This window comes from Myotis yumanensis, unplaced genomic scaffold (assembly GCF_028538775.1).
Source record: "Myotis yumanensis isolate MYYU_CA2020_CCGP unplaced genomic scaffold, mMyoYum1.0.hap1 SCAF_3, whole genome shotgun sequence".
NCBI lineage: Eukaryota > Metazoa > Chordata > Mammalia > Chiroptera > Vespertilionidae > Myotis > Myotis yumanensis.
The window spans coordinates 175,450,354-175,468,582 of NW_027223754.1; the positions used below are offsets into that span (position 1 = coordinate 175,450,354).

The window sequence follows — 18,229 nt, forward strand, 5'->3', positions numbered from 1 at the left end:
GAGAGAAAAGACAAGAGAGAGGAGAAAAACGGCAATTAATCCTAATTAACAAAGCAATGGGCGAGGGAATATTTAAGTCTAGTATAGACAGAGCTCAATATGCAACCTGTCTGGTCAACGGGTTAGAGAATCTAAATCAAGACACAGGACATGTGTGGCTTTCAAAGCTGAGAGAGTTGAGAAGCAGAGGGACGTGTGAGAGATCGGGGTCATCAGGAGCAGTTGCAGCCCAACCATGTGGAAGGACAGTGGGCCCCGAGGACCCAAGTGAACGGCAATTAGGCAACCTGGTCCCAATGTAGGGAGACTGGGAAGCTGCCACCCTCTAATTCACATGACGCTAGAACAAACCCTAAAACACAAGCAATGGGTATGGGAGCAGCAGACCCCGGTGTAGTAGCTGTGTGATCTTGGGCCTGGGACGTCCAGGCCATTTGTTAGCTGGAGGTATATATATATTATTGATTTTTTACAAAGAGGAAGGGAGATGGATAGAGAGTTAGAAACATCAATAAGAGAGAAACATCGATCAGCTGCTTCCTGCACACCCCCTGCTAGGGATGTGCCCACAACCAAGGTACATGCCCTTGACCGAAATCAAACCTGGACCGGACCCTTGAGTCCACAGGCCGACGCTCTATCCATTGAGCCAACCCAGTCAGGGCATTTTTTTTCTTTTAAATATATTTTTATTGATTTCGGAGAGGAAAGGGGAAGGAGAGAGATAGAAACATCAATAATGAGAGAGAATCAATGATCAGCTGCCTCCTGCACGCTCCACACTGGGATCAAACCTATAACCTGGGCAGGTGCCCTGACTTGGAATCGAAATTTAACCTCCTGGTTCATAGGTCGATGCTCAACCATTGAGCCACACCAGCCAGGCTGGACATACTTCTTGTGGTGTCACTGGACCTGGCCCTCAAAGGCAACGCCTTCCCGTGGCAGACACCATTACAGTCAGCTACGCCCAGGACTGCCTAGGAGGGACTGACAAGCCTCATTACAGGCCTTTCACCATCGGCCCCAAACCTTGTCTCCAGCTCACTTTCCACCTCCCATTCTATTGCAAATACCACCTACTGCAACAACACAGCTGCTGACAAGCAGCCATCTCTCCAATCTTCCCTCCTTAGCAGGCTGTTTCCTCTTCCTGCATGAGGCTGCCCTCTCCTCAACCTGGAAAACCTCTACCCTTTCTTCATGCCCCTTCCCTGTTCTCTTGATCTGGAAGTTTCTCTGATTCCTTCAAGTTGAGTTTGCTGCTCTCCACTTTGGTGCCCTATCAAGCATAGCTAATGCATTATTATTTTAATATTATTATTAATTATCATTACCACCATCACATCCATCATCTATCAGGTGCCCACTCTGTGTCAGGGACTGTATTAATTGCTTTCCATGAATTTTTCGTTAACACCCATCGTTATAACCTTCCTCCATTTACAAAGGAAAAGAGTGAGGTGCAGAGAGTTCAAGTATTAGCCTAAGATCACACAGCTACCAAACAGATTGAAATACAGTTCATTCTGACTCAAAAGTTCATCATCTTTCAAATAAAATATCATACTCACATGTATTCAAGTCTGTTGCCTCCAACAATAAATAAATAACTTAAAAATGAAGAGTACGTCTTCCTCATTATTGTATACCAGCATAATGCTTGGCATATAACTGATGCTCTCTAAATATTGAATACATAAATGAATGAAAGAATGAATGACCAGCATTGATTCCAGTCTCTTGGGAGCTAAAACATCAACTGTAACACAGAACCAGGGAAGAATGTTTAAACTGTCTTTATGTCACCTTAGCCTGGCTCTTATGGTCCAGAATAAGAGACCGGGAGTAGATGAAAATCAGGTAAAGATTCGGGTACAAAGAACCAGGTAAGTCAGCACAGTGTCTTTTACTAACTGGTTTAATTCGTCAAACATATGGTTAGTTTTTAGAACAAGTAGTCTATGCTAAACTCTCCTCAAAATAGCTGGCTATCTTAATAACTTCATCTTTTTTTCTAGCCTAAATCAATGCAATACCATCAACATCACACAGAATGTGAGCTTCATGAGCGTGGAGATGCTCATGGATTTGTTCTCTGTCATATCCTCCGCACTCACATGGGAGGTGCTCAATATGCGGGATTGAACGAAAGAACGAATGAACCATTATTTAGCTTTATGCAATGACCTGTCTGCTCACAGTATTTACCTTGGTATCCACTTTCCTCATTTCTAATCATATTGGCATCACAAATTAAAATGCAATTTAAAATTTTTTACTTGGAATTGATCAATGATAACCACAATCTCATCGGTCTAGAGTTCTTTTTTTTTTTTATTAGTATCTAGAGGTTAATTTTATATTATTTATTTATTTATTTTAATCTTTTTTTTTTTATTGCTTAAACTATTACAAAGGGTATTACGTATGTGTCCCTTTTTTCCCCCCGCCTTTGACAATCCCCTGGCCTCCCCTACCCTCCAGTGTCTTATGTCCATTGGTTATGCTTATATGCATGCATATAAGTCCTTCGGTTGATCTCTTACCCCTCTCCCTCCTGCCCCCCAACCCTCCCCGGCCTTCCCGGTGCAGTTTGACAATCTGTTTGAGGCAGCTCTGCCTCTGTATCTATTATTGTTCATAAGTTTATAATGGTCTTTATTATCCATGAATGAGTGAGATCATGTGGTATTTTTCCTTCATTGACTGGCTTATTTCACTTAGCATAATGCTCTCCAGTTCCATCCATGCCGTTGCAAATGGTAAGAGTTCCTTCTTTTTTACAGCAGCATAGTATTCCATCGTGTAGATGTACCACTGTTTTCTAATCCATTCATCTACTGATGGGCACTTAGGCTGTTTCCAGATCTTAGCTATGGTGAATTGTGCTGCTATGAACATAGGGGTGCATATATCCTTTCTGATTGGTGTTTCTGGTTTCTTGGGATATATTCCTAGAAGTGGGATCACAGGGTCAAATGGGAGTTCCATTTTTAGTTTTTTGAGGAAACCCCATACTGTCTTCCATAGTGGCTGCACCAGTCTGCATTCTCACCAGCAGTGCACGAGTGTTCCCTTTTCTCCACATCCTCTCCAGCACTTGTCTTTTGTTGATTTGTTGATGATAGCCATTCTGACAGGTGTGAGATGGTACCTCATTGTTGTTTTGATTTGCATCTCTCAGATGATTAGTGACTTTGAGCATGTTTTCATATGTCTCTTGGCTTTCTGAATGTCCTCTTTTGAAAGGTGTCTATTTAGATCCTTTGCCCACTTTTTGATTGGATTGTTTATCTTCCTTTTGTTAAGTTGTATGAGTTCCCTATAAATTTTGGAGATTAGGCCCTTATCAGGTATGACATGGGCAAATATGTTTTCCCACGCAGTGGGTTTTCTTGTTGCTTTGTTGATGGTTTCTTTTGCTGTGCAGAAGCTTTTTATTTTGATGTAGTCCCATTTGTTCATTTTCTCTTTAGTTTCAAGTGCCCTAGGAGCTGTATCAGTGAAGAAATTGCTTCGGCATATGTCTGAGATTTTGTTGCCTTTGGATTCTTCTAGAATTTTTACGGTTTCCCGTCATACATTTAAGTCCTTTATCCATTTTGAGTTTATTTTTGTGTATGGTGTAAGTTGGTGGTCTAGTTTCATTTTTTGCATATATCTGTCCAATTTTCCCAACACCATTTATTGAAGAGACTATCTTGGCTCCATTGTATGTTCTTGCCTCCTTTGTCACATATTAATTGAGCATATTGGTTCGGGCAGATTTCTGGGCTCTCTATTCTATTCCATTGATCTATTAGAGTTCTTTTCATTGTCTTTTCCTGACATGTCTTACTTTGAGCATTGTCTAAAAATGTAATTGTAGTTTTGAGGCTCTCGTCTAAATTTCAGCAAATAATAGTTCATATTATTCCAAACAATTCAATGTGACTTGCAAAGGTATATTATTTATTTCACTAAAATGAAAAAGAAAAAAAAAAGCACCTAAAATTTGATTGGAAATAACTATAGTGATTAAGATAGAGGGCTTGAGACCTGAGAACTCTTTTAAGAAAAGGTTCTCATTCTAAATTACTTTAAAATATTAACAAAATGGGCCCTGGCCAGTGTGGCTCAGTTGGTTGCAGCATCGTCCTGTACACTGAAAGGTCACAGGTTCACTCCCCAGTCAGAGTGCCTACAAGAAGCAACCGACCAATGTTTCTAACATTTTTTTCATTCATTCCCTCTCTCTTCCTCTCCCTCTTTCTCTTTCTCTCTCTCTCTCTCTGAATGTCTCTAAAATTAATAAAACCATATCCTTGAGTGAGAATTAAAATAAAATTTAAAAATAACAAAAAGGGGATCTTAGTATGTAGATCATTAAACCATAGTTAATTCTGAATTGCTAACACTAATTAAAAACCTTATTAATTTTTAAAAAACAACAAAGAGCTGAAAGGTATTTACAATTGGTTTTCAAAATTCGAAAGGTATTTCTAATTAGTTTTCAAATACATTATATTATTGCCTTTTTTCTCTAACTGCTGCTTTTCCTTCCTAATTATATTTTCTTGAGGTTTTGAGCCTAAAGGCTCTGTGTACATGCCAGCATTAGCAGAAAGCAAGCCAGATTGTGATTTAGCAGGGAGGAGGGATAGCTGTGGGTGCCAAAGAGATAATCTGCAAGATGATAGTATCTTCAGCTCAACAAAAAAAGTCGTGTACAAGATTAAACTTATCTTGTCTCCTTCTAGTTACCTCACACCAAGGTCAACTTTGAAAAATCTCCTAAAACCATCTACCAAATGGTAGTCAGTGAGGCTTATCAACAAGGCACATCCACATTATAATATAAACCTCTTTCAGTTCCAAAAATTGATGGCTAAGGGCTCTTCAGCAGTGGCATTTGATTCCACATTAGTCTGCAGTATGCAAGAGGAAAACAAAGACCCATCATTCTGAACCTTCTATTACAGACCCACGCCAAACTGCAACAAAACATTCTTAAGGAAATTGCTACTGTTATTGTGTATTTCCCATAAATGTAAACAGGTTTCTTACTCTTGATTCTAAATTTAAAGATGAAAACAACCAATAAATATTATATTTTAGAGTAGTGCTTTTTCTCCATAAAATGTTTGAAAATGGTAAGCATATATAACCGAAACGACAATGGAAATTAACCCCAGGCCCTAGACAGTTTGGCTCAGTGGATAGAGCGTCGGCCTATGGACCAAAGGGTCCTGGGTTCTATTTCAGTCAAGGGCACGTACCTCGACTACAGGCTCCTCCCTGGCCCAGGCTCTGGTCAGAGCGTGTGCAGGAGGCAACCAATCGATGTGTTTCTCTCACATCAATGTTTCTCTCTGTCTTTCCCTCTTTCTTTCTCTCTCTTGTAAAATTAATAGAAAAATATCCTCCGGTGAGGGTTCAAAAAAAAAAAAAGAACTCCAGAAGTTTAAGATCAATCTATCAAAGCAATTCTTTTTAATATTCCATTTCTAAACTTGTAAAATTGGCATAAACAACTGGAAACAGAACAGAAAAACAAAATGGACGCAATAACAGAGACGAATAACTTTAAAAAGAAACTTTAACAACCCTGACGACAGAATATTAAAGTCTCATTTAACATACATCTTAACTGTCTAATGCAGGTTTTGATGATGTTTGATAGTTTTCTGAAAGCCATTAGAGAGTCTTCATTTCCAGAAAATAGAGTAGTAAAAAGATTGTGCAATGTTTACATATGAGCTCATAACCTCTCAGCTCTTCTTACCAAACACTTCTATCCCTACAGTTATCTGCTCCTGGAACTGGCATTCCTAGGAGAGCGATTGTCAGCCCTGCTGCACCTACGAGAGGGGGTTAACACCCTGAAGCCACAGCTCCACCTCCCAGGACTCTGATGGAACTGTCCCAGAGTAGGGTCCAGGCAGCAGTATTTTTTTAAAATAGATTTTTATTGATTTCAGAGAGGAAGGGAGGGGGTAAGACAGAAACATTGAGGAGAAACCAAGATGGTGGCGTAGATAAATGCCTGTACTCACCACCTCCCACAACCACATCAAAATTACAACTAAAATACAGAACAACCATCATTCAGAACCACCAGAAAGCTGGCTAAATGGAAGTCCTACAACTAGAGAAGTAAAGAAGAAAGCGCACTGAGGCTGGTAGGAGATGCGGAGGCACAGAACGGGATGGTCTGGCACCCACATGTGCCGCTTTTTTAATTAGGAGGGAGCTAAGAGGAGCAAGGGAGCAGAGGCAGCTAGAAGGAGCAAGGGATCCCAGGCGCACACCAGACACCCAGCCCAGGGTTCCAGAGCTGGGAAAAGAAGTCTCTACAGGCAGTAAGAACTACAGGCTGTAAAACCAATGCCAATTGAGGATCAGTGACACAGAGGCTGCTGGAAACCCAGCTGTTCCTCTTAAAAGGCCGGCACCACAAACTGGAACTTACAAGGTCCTGCTTCCTCTGAGCTCCACACCAGGGTGAGGCTCTGGGGGACACATTTGTCTGGCGTCAGAGCAGGAACTTGGGGGCAGCTTTATTACAGATGGAGGTGCTTGCAGGGATCATTGTGCCTGTGCTGGGACCTCCCAGGGCTGACTGGCAGCCATTTCTATTTGCTCCACCCTCTTGATTCCCTAGGACCACGCCTTATCCAATTTACCACCTCACCCAAGGTGCCTGCAGCAGCTTTTGCATATGAATGGCCTGTCCTTGAAAATCTCAAACAAGCTGCAACTGGGTCAGGGAGCCCCAAACCTATCAATAAAAGGCCCAAGACACCCTCCCCCACCCTACCTCACTCCCCCCCCCCCCCCCCCCCGACACACACACACACTGGCACCAGCCTGCCTTGCTTCACAGCTGGGCCTCATCTGGGAACTTCCAAACCCAATACAAAGAGGAGGAATCTGCAGATCTCTCTGTAGCTCCTGCTGGGTGGCTCCAGGCAGTGGCAGACTTTGTACCTCCCTGAAGACCCAAGAGTCAGTGTACCCAGTGGTCTGTGTCAGACCATACCAGATTACAACTCTACACATCCATAAGCAACACACTCAAGGGGCAAACTCAGTGAGCACCAAAGCCCCACCAAAGCAAGTCCTACTCCATAGGGGTGTCTCCAGCATAGCAGCTCTCCTAGGAGCAGCTGGTCCTCACAGCCAATTGGCCTGGAGATCAATTCCTCCCAGGGATACCAACAGCAATCAAAGCTCAACTACAACAAGACTGTTCTCATAGCCCACAAAAGGGTGTACCTAGAGTGCCCAGCTCAGGTAACTTGGGAGGCTGAGCCACTGGGCCCTATAGGACACCTAATACACAAGGTCACTCTACCAACTCAAGGAGACATAGCAGCTACCCAATACATAGAAACAAACACAGGGAAACAGCCAAAATGCAGAGACAAAGAAACATGTCACAAATGAAAGAAACAGAAGAAAGGAAACTACTAGATATAGCGTTCAAAACCACAGTTATGAGGTTACTCAAGAATCTTCTAGAAACCTCCAAGGAACTTAGTGAGACTTTCAAGGATTTTAGTGAGAATGCCAAACACATGGAAAAGGACCAGCAAGAAATTAAACATACACTGACTGAAATAAAGAATAATATAGAGGGATTCAACAGTAGAGTAGAGGATTTTGAGAATCAAATCAACGATTTGAAATATGAGGAAGCAAAAAAATACCCAATCAGAAGAGCAAAAAGAAAAAAGAATCCAAAAATATGAAGATAGTGTAAGGAGCCTCTGGGACAACTTCAGACATACCAACATTCACATTATGGGGGTTCCAGAAGAAGAGAGAGAGCAAGATATTGAAATACTATTTGAAGAAATAATGACAGAAAACTTCCCCTAACTGGTAAAAGGAATAGACTTATAAGTCCAGGAAGCACAGAGAGTCCCAAACAAAAGGAACCCAAAGAGATTTCCGGAGTTAGCACAGTAAGTCATAATACAAGTGCTAAAATGAAATATTGTTAAATATAGAATAAACATGCTTGTTTCAGAAATCATGTAATACTCTAAAAAAAAAGGAACCCAAAGAGAACCACACCAAGACACATCATAATTAAAATGCCAAGGGCTGCCCTAACCGGTTTGGCTCAGTAGATAGAGCGTCGGCCTGTGGACTGAAGGGTCCCAGGTTCAATTCCAGTCAAGGGCATGTACCTTGGTTGCGGGCACATCCCCAGTAGGGGGTGTGCAGGAGGCAGCTGATCGATGTTTCTCTCTCACTGATGTTTCTAACTCTCTAACACTCTCCCTTCCTCTCTGTAAAAAATCAATAAAATATATTTTAAAAAAACAAACCAGAAACAGTCTAGCCGGAGTGGCTCGGCAATTGAGTATTGACCTATTTACCAGGAGGTCACAGTTCCATTCCTAGTCAGGGCATATGTCCAGGCTGCAGGCTCCATCCCCAATGTGGAATGTGCAGGAGGCAGCCAATCAATGATTCTCTCTCGTCCTTGATGTTTCTATCTCTCTCTCTCCCTCTCCCTTCCTCTCTAAAATCAATAAAAACATTTTTTTTAAAAAACCAATAACATCCAGAAACATATGAAATTACTTGGAATACCTGGTATAAGGTCAAAAATATTCAGACTAGAAAGGGCACATTAGAGATTGTTCGATATAAACCCCTTTCCAAACATAAACCCACCAGGATGGTATTCCCAGCATATGGTTGGCTAGAATCTCCTTAAAATTTTTTGTGACCGGGAACTCACAATTTCCTAATGAAAGCTGCCTGGTTCCATTCTCAGGAAGCTATACCTGTTAGTTCTTCATTTTGATCCAAAATCTAGCTCCCAGGAACCCACTGAGCCTTGTTCTGCTCTCTGAAGCCATGTACAAAAATGTCAATGAAAAGTAACTCAATGGGTCAGTTCCATAATAGTATAGGCTTGATTAGAGAAGTAAAGTGAATCCATAAGGAAAATGAGTTTGGACCAGGTGTTTAAAGGAAAAGAGATCTATAAAATTTTGTCTTTTCTTAAACTGTGGCCCAGCTAACGTGGCTCAGTGGTTGAGCGTCAACCTATGAACCAGGAGGTCACAGTTCAATTCCCAGTCAGGGCACACGCCTGGGTTGCAGGCTCCATCCCCAGTGTGGGGCGTGCAGGAGGCAGCCGATCAATGATTCTCATCATTGATGTTTCTTTCTCTCTCTCTCCGCGGCCTGCCCCTTCCCCCCCCCCCCCCCCACTTCATCTCTGAAATCAATAAAAATATATTTTTTAAAAACCTGTGGAAGGGTACAGTACAGGTGTGAAAACAGGTGGATTTCCCTGGCTGCAGCTGAATAACCAGAGTGGAAATGGAAAGGAGGGAAAACACCGAGAAGAGCTGATGCCTATCCCTGAAGGCTAGGTGGAAATTACTGCAATTAAGCAAGAGTAACCTGTACTTTGTTAAAAAGTAGAATAAATGTGGAAAGTAAAGCACAAGTAGGTAAATAAGTAGACTACATTACTTTAAAACACAGTGTCGTGGAAGTTTAGAGCTAATAAAAATCATAGAGATTATCTATTCCAAACCCTTAATTTTATAGACTAAGTAATTAAATCCCAGGAAGAAAAGGTATCAATTGCTACAAGGAAGGACAGCTTTGTGGAACATTTTCCTGCCTTGTACCCTCTTCTCCCCATGGCCTGTATTCACATGCTGAATCGGAGATGCTGTAGAACAGTGGTCAGCAAACTCGTTAGTCAACAGAGCCAAATATCAACAGTACAATGATTAAAACTTCTTTTGAGAGCCAAAGTTTTTAAACTTAAACTATATAGGTAGGTACATTGTTATTAACTTAATTAGGGTACTCCTAAGGCTTAGGAAGAGCCACACTCAAGGGGCCAAAGAGCCGCATGTGGCTCGAGAGCCGCAGTTTGCCGACCACTGCTGTAGAAGGTCCTAACCAGCCATCTCAAAACTCAAGTATCACCAGGCAAAGAGGGGATGACGTAATGAGCCCCAACTGCCTGAATCATCCTGGCTTCTCACCAAGACCCTGTGTGGACAGGATGTGGCCACACTGCGGGACCGGCTCCTGCTGGCCGTGGACACCAGCCACCCATTATGCCGATACACATACCTCCCTCCAGCCAAAAAGACAAGGAATCAGATTCTCTGCTAATTCGCCCACAAAACTTCCTTTTTCCTTGGTATTGACTGCTATGGGGCAACCAAACAAATTCCATCCATTTCTTTTAAACACACCTACACTTGTGTTCTCTGTCACTTACCACCCAAGCTATTCTCAGGGGAGAACACAAGCCACCCACCTGCACCCCCACTACCACCCCCACTCCCTGAGGCTTTCTGGTTTTCTTCCCGAATCCATCCCATTTTCTTCTCACTTTAAACATCAGTGCCTTAAAAATACAGTCCTGCCCGGCCAGTGTGGCTCATGGTTGAGGGTCGACCTATGAACCAGGAGGTCACACAGTTCGATTCTCAATCAGGGCACATGCCCGGGTTGTGAGCTTGGTCCCTAGTGTAGGGTGTGCAGGATGCAGCCAATCAATGATTCTCCTTCATCACTGATGTTTCTATCTCTCTTTCCCTCTCCTTCTCCCTTCCTCTCTGACATCAATAAAAATATATATTTTTAAATACAGTCCTGTCCTACAAAACACTGCATTTTAAAAGTGCATACTAGTAAATGAAAAATGCCAGGTTGCAGAGTAACAATTTCACTTCTATAAAAACAAGAACAAACAAACAAACAAAAAAACCTGCATATGAATTTGTATGTTTAAACGTATTTAAAACAAGTATAAGAGAATACCCACCATAGTAGTAGCAAAACAGACAGATTTGAGAGGAGAGGAAGGGGAATTTATTAATTTGCATGTGATTTTATCTAGCTTGGATGAGAGCCAGAAACTGTCATAATTATACAACTGTAAGTTTTAAAGTGCAACTAACCTCTTATAAAAAAATTTTTTTAAACACTTAAAAGCACTAATGGAATTTCAAGTACCAGTCAGTGAGGGAGGTGCTGCTGCTCCCACTCCTCCCTCCAGAGAGGTCAGCGAGGGCTAGTTTTCCACTGAGGCTGTCCTGGAAGTCCTCACTGTGCCAACCCAGCTTCTCTGCCCACTCTCTACTAGTCTGCACATCTCCTAATTCAGAATACAATCTGAATTAGTTAGTGAACATGTAGTTAAAGTGTTCCTATATTCCATATTCTGGAAATTAGGTTTGGGCAACCAAGTACGCAGATTATTCATTTGTTTTATTGAAAGTTGAGTATTTGAAGTCCTCTTGCAACTCATGCCTCTGAGTTGAGTATGAATTAAAGAAAACATGAATTAAAAGGACTCACGTATCTTTGGCATCAACTCCATTCTCTAAAAGTGCTCTGGGCCATGGGACCTTCCTTCGTGAATGGAACTATCTATCCATCCCGAGACTCTCAACTCACTACTTCCAGTCACATCCAACACTGAGTTCTGCCCTACACCTCCCAGGTTCATCCCCTCCTCACTATCCCTTCTGCCCTGGCACAGCTTCAACCCACCCTCTGTGACCAACACCATGACCTTCTAAACTGCACTGGGACTGCCCAGCCGGCATGGCTCAGGGTTGAACACTGACCTATGAACCAGGAGGTCACAGTTTGATTCCCGGTCAGGGCACATGCCCATGTGCCCGGGCTGTGGGCTTGATCCTCAGTGTGGGGTGTGCAGGAGGCAGCTGGTCAATGATTTTCTCTCTCATTGATATTTCTACCTCCCTTCCTCTCTGAAATCAATAAAAATATTTTTTTAAATAAATAAACTGCACTGTGACTGAGATGTTTCACTCTTTGCAGTGACAAGAAAGTGGGCTTCTTCCCAAACTAGGTTCACCACTTGGCTTTGCAGCCTGAGAAGAATCCTTAACCTCTCTAAGCCCAACGTATTTTCCTTATCTTTCAAGTATAATTCAAGTAATATCTCATAAACGGGTATTATAAGAAATAAAGATAAGGCATGCAATGTGCCTACAAGGTGCTTTGCTCATAGTTCAATGCTTTATTCTTACTTTTTTGTTACCTGTAAAAATGGGCAAGAAGCCTCCAAGTTACTTTGAGGATTAAATAAGATAAGATGTAAGGCACCAAACACTTCCTTTTAATGGTTCCGCAGTCCCAAGACCAAATGTAGCCACTACCACTTCCCCTCTTTCATCTCCTGCCACCTGACTGCACATGCCTTTCTTTACCATAATGAATGATTTCATGGTAAGACTATGCATCTCTTCATGTCCTCCTCTCCTTCAAAGCCATATTTATAGGTATAACCATATGTGTGAGAAAGTCCTTTACTGTATTTTTCAACATACAGGTAAATATATTGTCAACCTGGAACACAATATCAATACCCACAAAGTACAAGTGCATTTAAAGGGACAACAGGGAAGAATATTTGTAAACATGAAATTCTGAAAAAAAATCTTCAAACCATGGCTTCTGTCCATGTTCGTGCAAACATGGTAAATGTGATGAAAGAGTATAAAATCTCGTGAAATTATATCTGAGAAATAACTTTGCCACAGCTGAAATGTTGAATTGAAATAAAAAGAGGGGATGATGCAATGTAAAGCAATTGGGTCCAAAAAAAAAAGAGAAATGTGATTGAAAGAAGTAATGATTGTTTTTGAAGTTGTTCACAGTTTCCAGAGCTTATGTTGATATATTTTAGATGTTTGATTAATTTGATAATAAACTGAATAATAAATGTAAATGTTTCTTCTTTAAAAGCAATAAGGGAAAAATAATAGCTTAAGTCAAATAAAGTATTAACTTTCTCTATGTTTATTCATAGATTGGAAAAAAATCTGGTGTTTTTTTTACACCCTCCCCCTCAATATGATTTCATGATTCAAATTTACAGGCATAAAATAAGCTAACAATCTTTCTTAAGCATCTGGGGGGGGAGGGAGATTAGTTCTTTAAAGATGAAGGCAGATAATTAAGTGGCTTTCATCGGGTCCCTAATGTGACAATTTCTAAAAGTAAGTTAAATATTTATTTATTGAATGATTTCACTATGGCCCTCGGGGGGGAAAAAAAAAAAAAAACCTGTCCAGTGCCCAGACAATGCTTCTTCAGCAGGTGGTGTCTATCCTTGGTATCAGGGTTGAGGAACAGACCAAGAAAACGAGTTGAAGATTCTTAGTCCATAGTCTATTGTAACCTAGCTGCGAAACTTTTCTGAAGTTGTCCTGTCATGTGGATATGTTTTCTAAAATGATACCAGAAATGCTGAATCATTCCTCTCTTAGGGGATCTTTTTAAACTTTACTACATTTAAAATTTCAACTATATTTTTAAGTTTAAAAGAAATCCTTAAATTTGAAGGCTATGGGGTTTTTAAAATACATTTATATTTCTGTTTTTCAAGTTATCTTAGAATCATGACTTCTTCAAATACTATTTTGGCCTGGGGACAGACCGTGTTGATTTACGCACATCCCAGACATAAAACCAGCCAGGGCATAATTGGGCATGGGTGCCCCTCAGGTCACAGAAAAGCAAGCATTATCTGTGAACTCAAACCACGGTCAAGTCTTCTAGTGAACATGCTGCTTTGTCCAGCTGCCCAAGTGTAATAAAAAGGAGACCATGGTGATGTCAGACGTCATCCTTTTTTCAGATCCTTAGTACTTTTCTTTGAAGTGTGTTCTTTTGGGAACACAATTACAGCAGTCATGTAGGCACAGGGTAGAGGCCTGAGTGTTATCAGCCCAGGCCAAAAAGCTATCTGAACTGAGAAAACACATTCTAAAAAAAAAGTAATAACTTCATCATCTTAATTTTGTACATCTCCAGGCAATACTGCTCACTCGCATTACTGTCAGGGCAGTACCTGGCCTGGGAAGGAAGGCGGCAGCATTGCTGGATGCTGACTCTCAAAAACAAAATGACCTATAAAGACTGAGCCAAATTGCTACAATGCAAACTACTAATGTCCAACTTGGACTTAGTACAGTATTTTTCTATTGACATTCCCATTCCAATTATTTTGTAATGAATCATATTTGTTGCAAGAGCCTAGAAGCAAGCCAAAGATGCCCGGCTGGTGTGGCTCAGTGGTTGAATGTCAACCTATGATGAACCAGTAGGTCAAGGTTGGATTCCCAGTCAGAGTCCAATCCCCAGTAGGGGGTGTGCAGGAGTTAACCAACCAATGAGTCTCTCTCATCATTGATGCCTCTATCTCTCTCTCCTTCTCTCTTTTTCTCTCTGAAATCAATAAAAAATATTTTTTTAAAAAAATAAAGAAGCCAAAGATGTATTTTATACTTAGTGTTCTAGATATACATTATTTGCTGTATATACCTGAAAATGAACAAAACTTCCTCTTGAAAAATCAGAGCACTCAGAAAGCATGTTTTTCAAAAAATGACTTCTATGTGCTATCATCATTGGAGTATTTTAGTTTGCACAATTATTTTGAATTTACTTTTAAACAGGAAATATTTTTGAGACTGATTTAACTCATTTAAAAATGCTCCTGCTCTGGCCAGTGTGGCTCAGTTGGTTGAGCATTATCCCCTGCACCAAAGGGCTGCTTACTCAATTCCCAATCAGGGCACATGCCCAGGTTGCAGGCTCAATGCCTGGTTGCATGTGGGAGGTAGCCAATCGCCATTTCTCTGTCACATTGATGTTTCTCTCTCTCTCTCTCTCCCTTCCTCTCTCTTTAAAATCATATATATTTTTTAAAAAGCTAAATAATACTCCCAACCAAAGTATATATTGTAGTAAAAGAATAAAAATAACAGGTCTCACTATCAAATGATCAAGTATAATTATTTTATTACCCTAATATATATTTGTTAATATATTTGTATTGATTTCAGAGGGGAAGGGGAGAGATAGAAATACCCATGTTGAGAGAGAATCACTTACCGGCTGCCTCCTGCATGCTCCCTACTGGGGATCAAGCCCACAACCCGGGCATGTGCCCTGACTGGGAATTGAACAGTGACCTCCTGGTTCATTTGTCAACACTCAACCACTGAGCCACACTGGCTGGGCTACCCTAAAATATATTTTATATAGTTGTATAAGCCAGTCATTAGGAACCTAAAATTGAATTACATTTATGCTAAATGCAACTCAAAACACATATGTAAACAAGTATCATTTAGTAAAAATCCTCCTGATAAATTCTATTACCCTCCTGCTATAAAGAACAAAATATGCCTCAAATTTCTTACATAAACAAAAATAATTGGTGTTTGCATTATTCTCTGTTAAGAAACCAGTGTTATACTATTCCTACAAAACACTGTTTTGTCATTTTCCCCACTATTGCTGAAGAAAGCAATACAGACAGTTTCTTAACATTAGTCCCTTTCCATACCTCCTCATTTTCTTGGTCTTTCTCTGACACTAATCAATATTGACTAGTGAATGCTTGATAAAGATATCTTCTTCCAGTATACATTTATTCTTTCTTAAAATTCTTATTGCACACTCACTATGAGAGGCTTTGTGTTAAAGACTTTGGAGACAAAGTAAATTAAGTCAGATTCCTTGCCTAAGAGCTCATGGTCTAGTAAAGGCAAAAAACAACTGCATTAAGGTTTACTCTACATGGTCAGTACAATGACACAGAAAAAAAAAAACTGGAAGGGTTATTTAAATCGAGCAGGAAGGTCAGGTAACCGTTCTACTCCATTTCACTAAATTAAGTCTTCCTCCTTTATCAAGGACGTGCTGGCCTAACACTGCCTGGTTTGCACTTCCTTGTCTTGGCAAAGCCATGATGATAGATGTAGACAACATCAAAATATCTCTGAGAATTACAATCATCATCCTGTTTCCTGACTTCACAAGGTTTAGTCTGACTGGGTTTAAACACATCAGCCCAAGACCCAATCTAAACTGGAAAATACCAGTAAGTCCAGCTGTTTTTAGAACAGACATGTACATGGTCAGAGAAACATGAACGAGAAATTTACAGCCTAGTACACAAAAATCTGATTTCCAGGTAGAATTTTTACTATATATTAATTTGGGGGACATTTAGGCATCAGAATAAAAATAAGAGGTACCTGAAAGTATAAATGCTTACCATATTATGTCCTCAAATAGAAGGCAAATTGATCAGTTATGCCATAAATGTTTTAAACTGTAACAACACAAAATAAGATGCCCCCGCCCCCCCACAAAAATCTGAGTGTGTTGTAAGAAACGCATTTTTTATATCATATACAAAATCAGAATTAACATTTCAAATGCCAATGTGCACCTAAAAATAAAGACTTGCCAAGCATTGTGTACATTTAAATGTATTTACCAGCTACTTGCTACCCATAGTGTCTCAGAAATGGGATGAAACAGGCTGAGTTCCTTCAACAATATGTATATTCCTATGAGTGCTGCTGATAGGAAATCAAAGCATATGTATTCTTTTCTTCCAATCCATTAGCCAGTCTCTAAAAGAAGCCAAATTCCAAAAGACTAAAGAGGACAAGTGTCCATTTGTGACAGTCTCGCTTTATAAATACAGTCATTTCAAACACAAGAGCCTCCTGTGAAGTGCAGGTCTACCCACGTATCTGATCTATACAATTCTTCAGACCATTTGTGCGGGAGTTAAACTGTCCCTGGTCAGGGTGACCTCATAAGACCTGTGCATGGCCCAGCCGGCCTCACTCAGGGGAAAGCAGGGCAGTGGGACCATCCAGCAGAGTTGTTTTTCCCCCTCAGCCAGATGACAGGAATAAGTACAGCCCAGGAGAAGGAAGACTGTCAAATGGGATTGGCAGGGACTTCTCCTAACAGTTCCCTCTCTCATCAAGAAGCGGTTACCTTCAGCAGAAGGCAGAGGTACCCTAGATTCTACCTCCTGAAATTGTGGGTCCTGGTCACAAACCTACTCATCGCCTTTGTGGATTATGGGATTGTCGCTGAAACCTGGGTTTGCAGTAGCAGCAGTTTTGTGAAGTTGGGTGTATACGTTCCTACCCAGTGGAATGTCGCCTCCGAGTGCTGCGACTCCAAGGCTCATGAATCTCCCACCCCCACAGCCACTACCTCCCAAATTCCAGCTTATGCATTCATTTCCTGGGCAATTTTTCTCTTGTGAGGAAAACAATGGACCCTTTCAATTTCTCTTATCAACAAAGGGCTCTAAGATGAAGAAACAATCCTTTCAATAGCATCCTTTCCGACTTCGTGATAAATGAGTGGAGATGAGGTTGGGGATGGGGGGGGGGGGGGACGGGAAGGAAGGGGTGACAGGCGACTCACCTCTTTCAGCTGCTCGAGCTCCTGCTTGAGGCTGTCGTACTCAGCCTCCAGCTCGTCATACTGCTGCTTGAGGGTCAGCTTCTCCTCCAGGACCACCAGCCCGTACTCAGCAGCCTGGATCTTCTCGTGGGTCGTCTCCGTGAGCTCCTTGGTCAGCCTCTCTATCTCAGTCTTATAATGGTCCACCGTCTGCAACACCTCTTCTGCGGCCATAGCCCCGGTGCGCGCAGTCGGGAGGGGGTCACAGGGCGGGGGAGATGGATGCCAGGCAGGCGGAGCAAGGGAGAAGGAAATGGGGAGGGAAGGGGCTAAAAAATGGAAAAGAAAAGTGTGGCTGGACGAACGAGCAGAGCAGGGTCCTGTCTGCTCCTCTGGCAGCAGCAGTAGCTACACCGCCCGAGACACTGCCGTGCAGCGCAACATGGAGAATGCAGCGGCGAGGACAGGGGCGAGGCGGCCGCGGCTGCCGCGTGCGTCCTCCCGGCCGGCCCCTGCGTGCGCTCAGCGGCCGAGCCGCATGGCCCCGGCGGCGGCCCGGCGGCCAGGGGCTCGGGATTCTGCTTATTCAGAGGCGCCGGGCCGCCATGTCTCCCGGGCAGCGTCACTGCAGTCGCCGCGACCCCGCGCTCCGGTCTCTGCCCGCCGCTCACTCCACCTGCTCCCTCTGGCCGCGCCGCAGCCGGTGCGGAATGATGCAGTCCGGGCCCACCCCCTCCCTGCGCGCCTGGCCCCAGCGCCCAGCGGGAGGCGGGGAGGCGGACAGAGTCGCGGGGGGCGGGCGTGGGGGGAGCACCCGACGTCCCGAGGCGCGTCCCGCAGGGGCGTGCGAGGCCGCAGCCGCCTCCCACTGCACCGGAGGAGGCGGCGGCTGCTGGACGCGGGGAGGGAGCCTCCGCCCCGCCCGCCCTGCCGGCTCGCCTCGGGCGGGAGATCCTCCAGGGCTTTTTACCCGGTGGACATCCAA

At 42.5% G+C, this 18,229-nt stretch overlaps 1 protein-coding gene across 6 annotated transcripts in view; it reads right to left on the bottom strand.

Annotated features, from left to right (window-relative positions):
* The window catches only part of BICD1 (BICD cargo adaptor 1), a 191,313-nt gene extending 173,398 nt beyond the window's left edge, over positions 1-17,915 (bottom strand). For all 6 annotated transcript variants that reach the window (XM_070410466.1, XM_070410465.1, XM_070410464.1 and 3 more), the window contains exon 1: positions 17,266-17,915. In XM_070410466.1, coding sequence (XP_070266567.1) covers positions 17,266-17,478 — 213 coding nt within the window. In that variant the 5' untranslated portion in view covers positions 17,479-17,915. The remainder of the gene's footprint in view (positions 1-17,265) is intronic.
* Between the last annotated feature and the right edge of the window lie 314 nt (positions 17,916-18,229).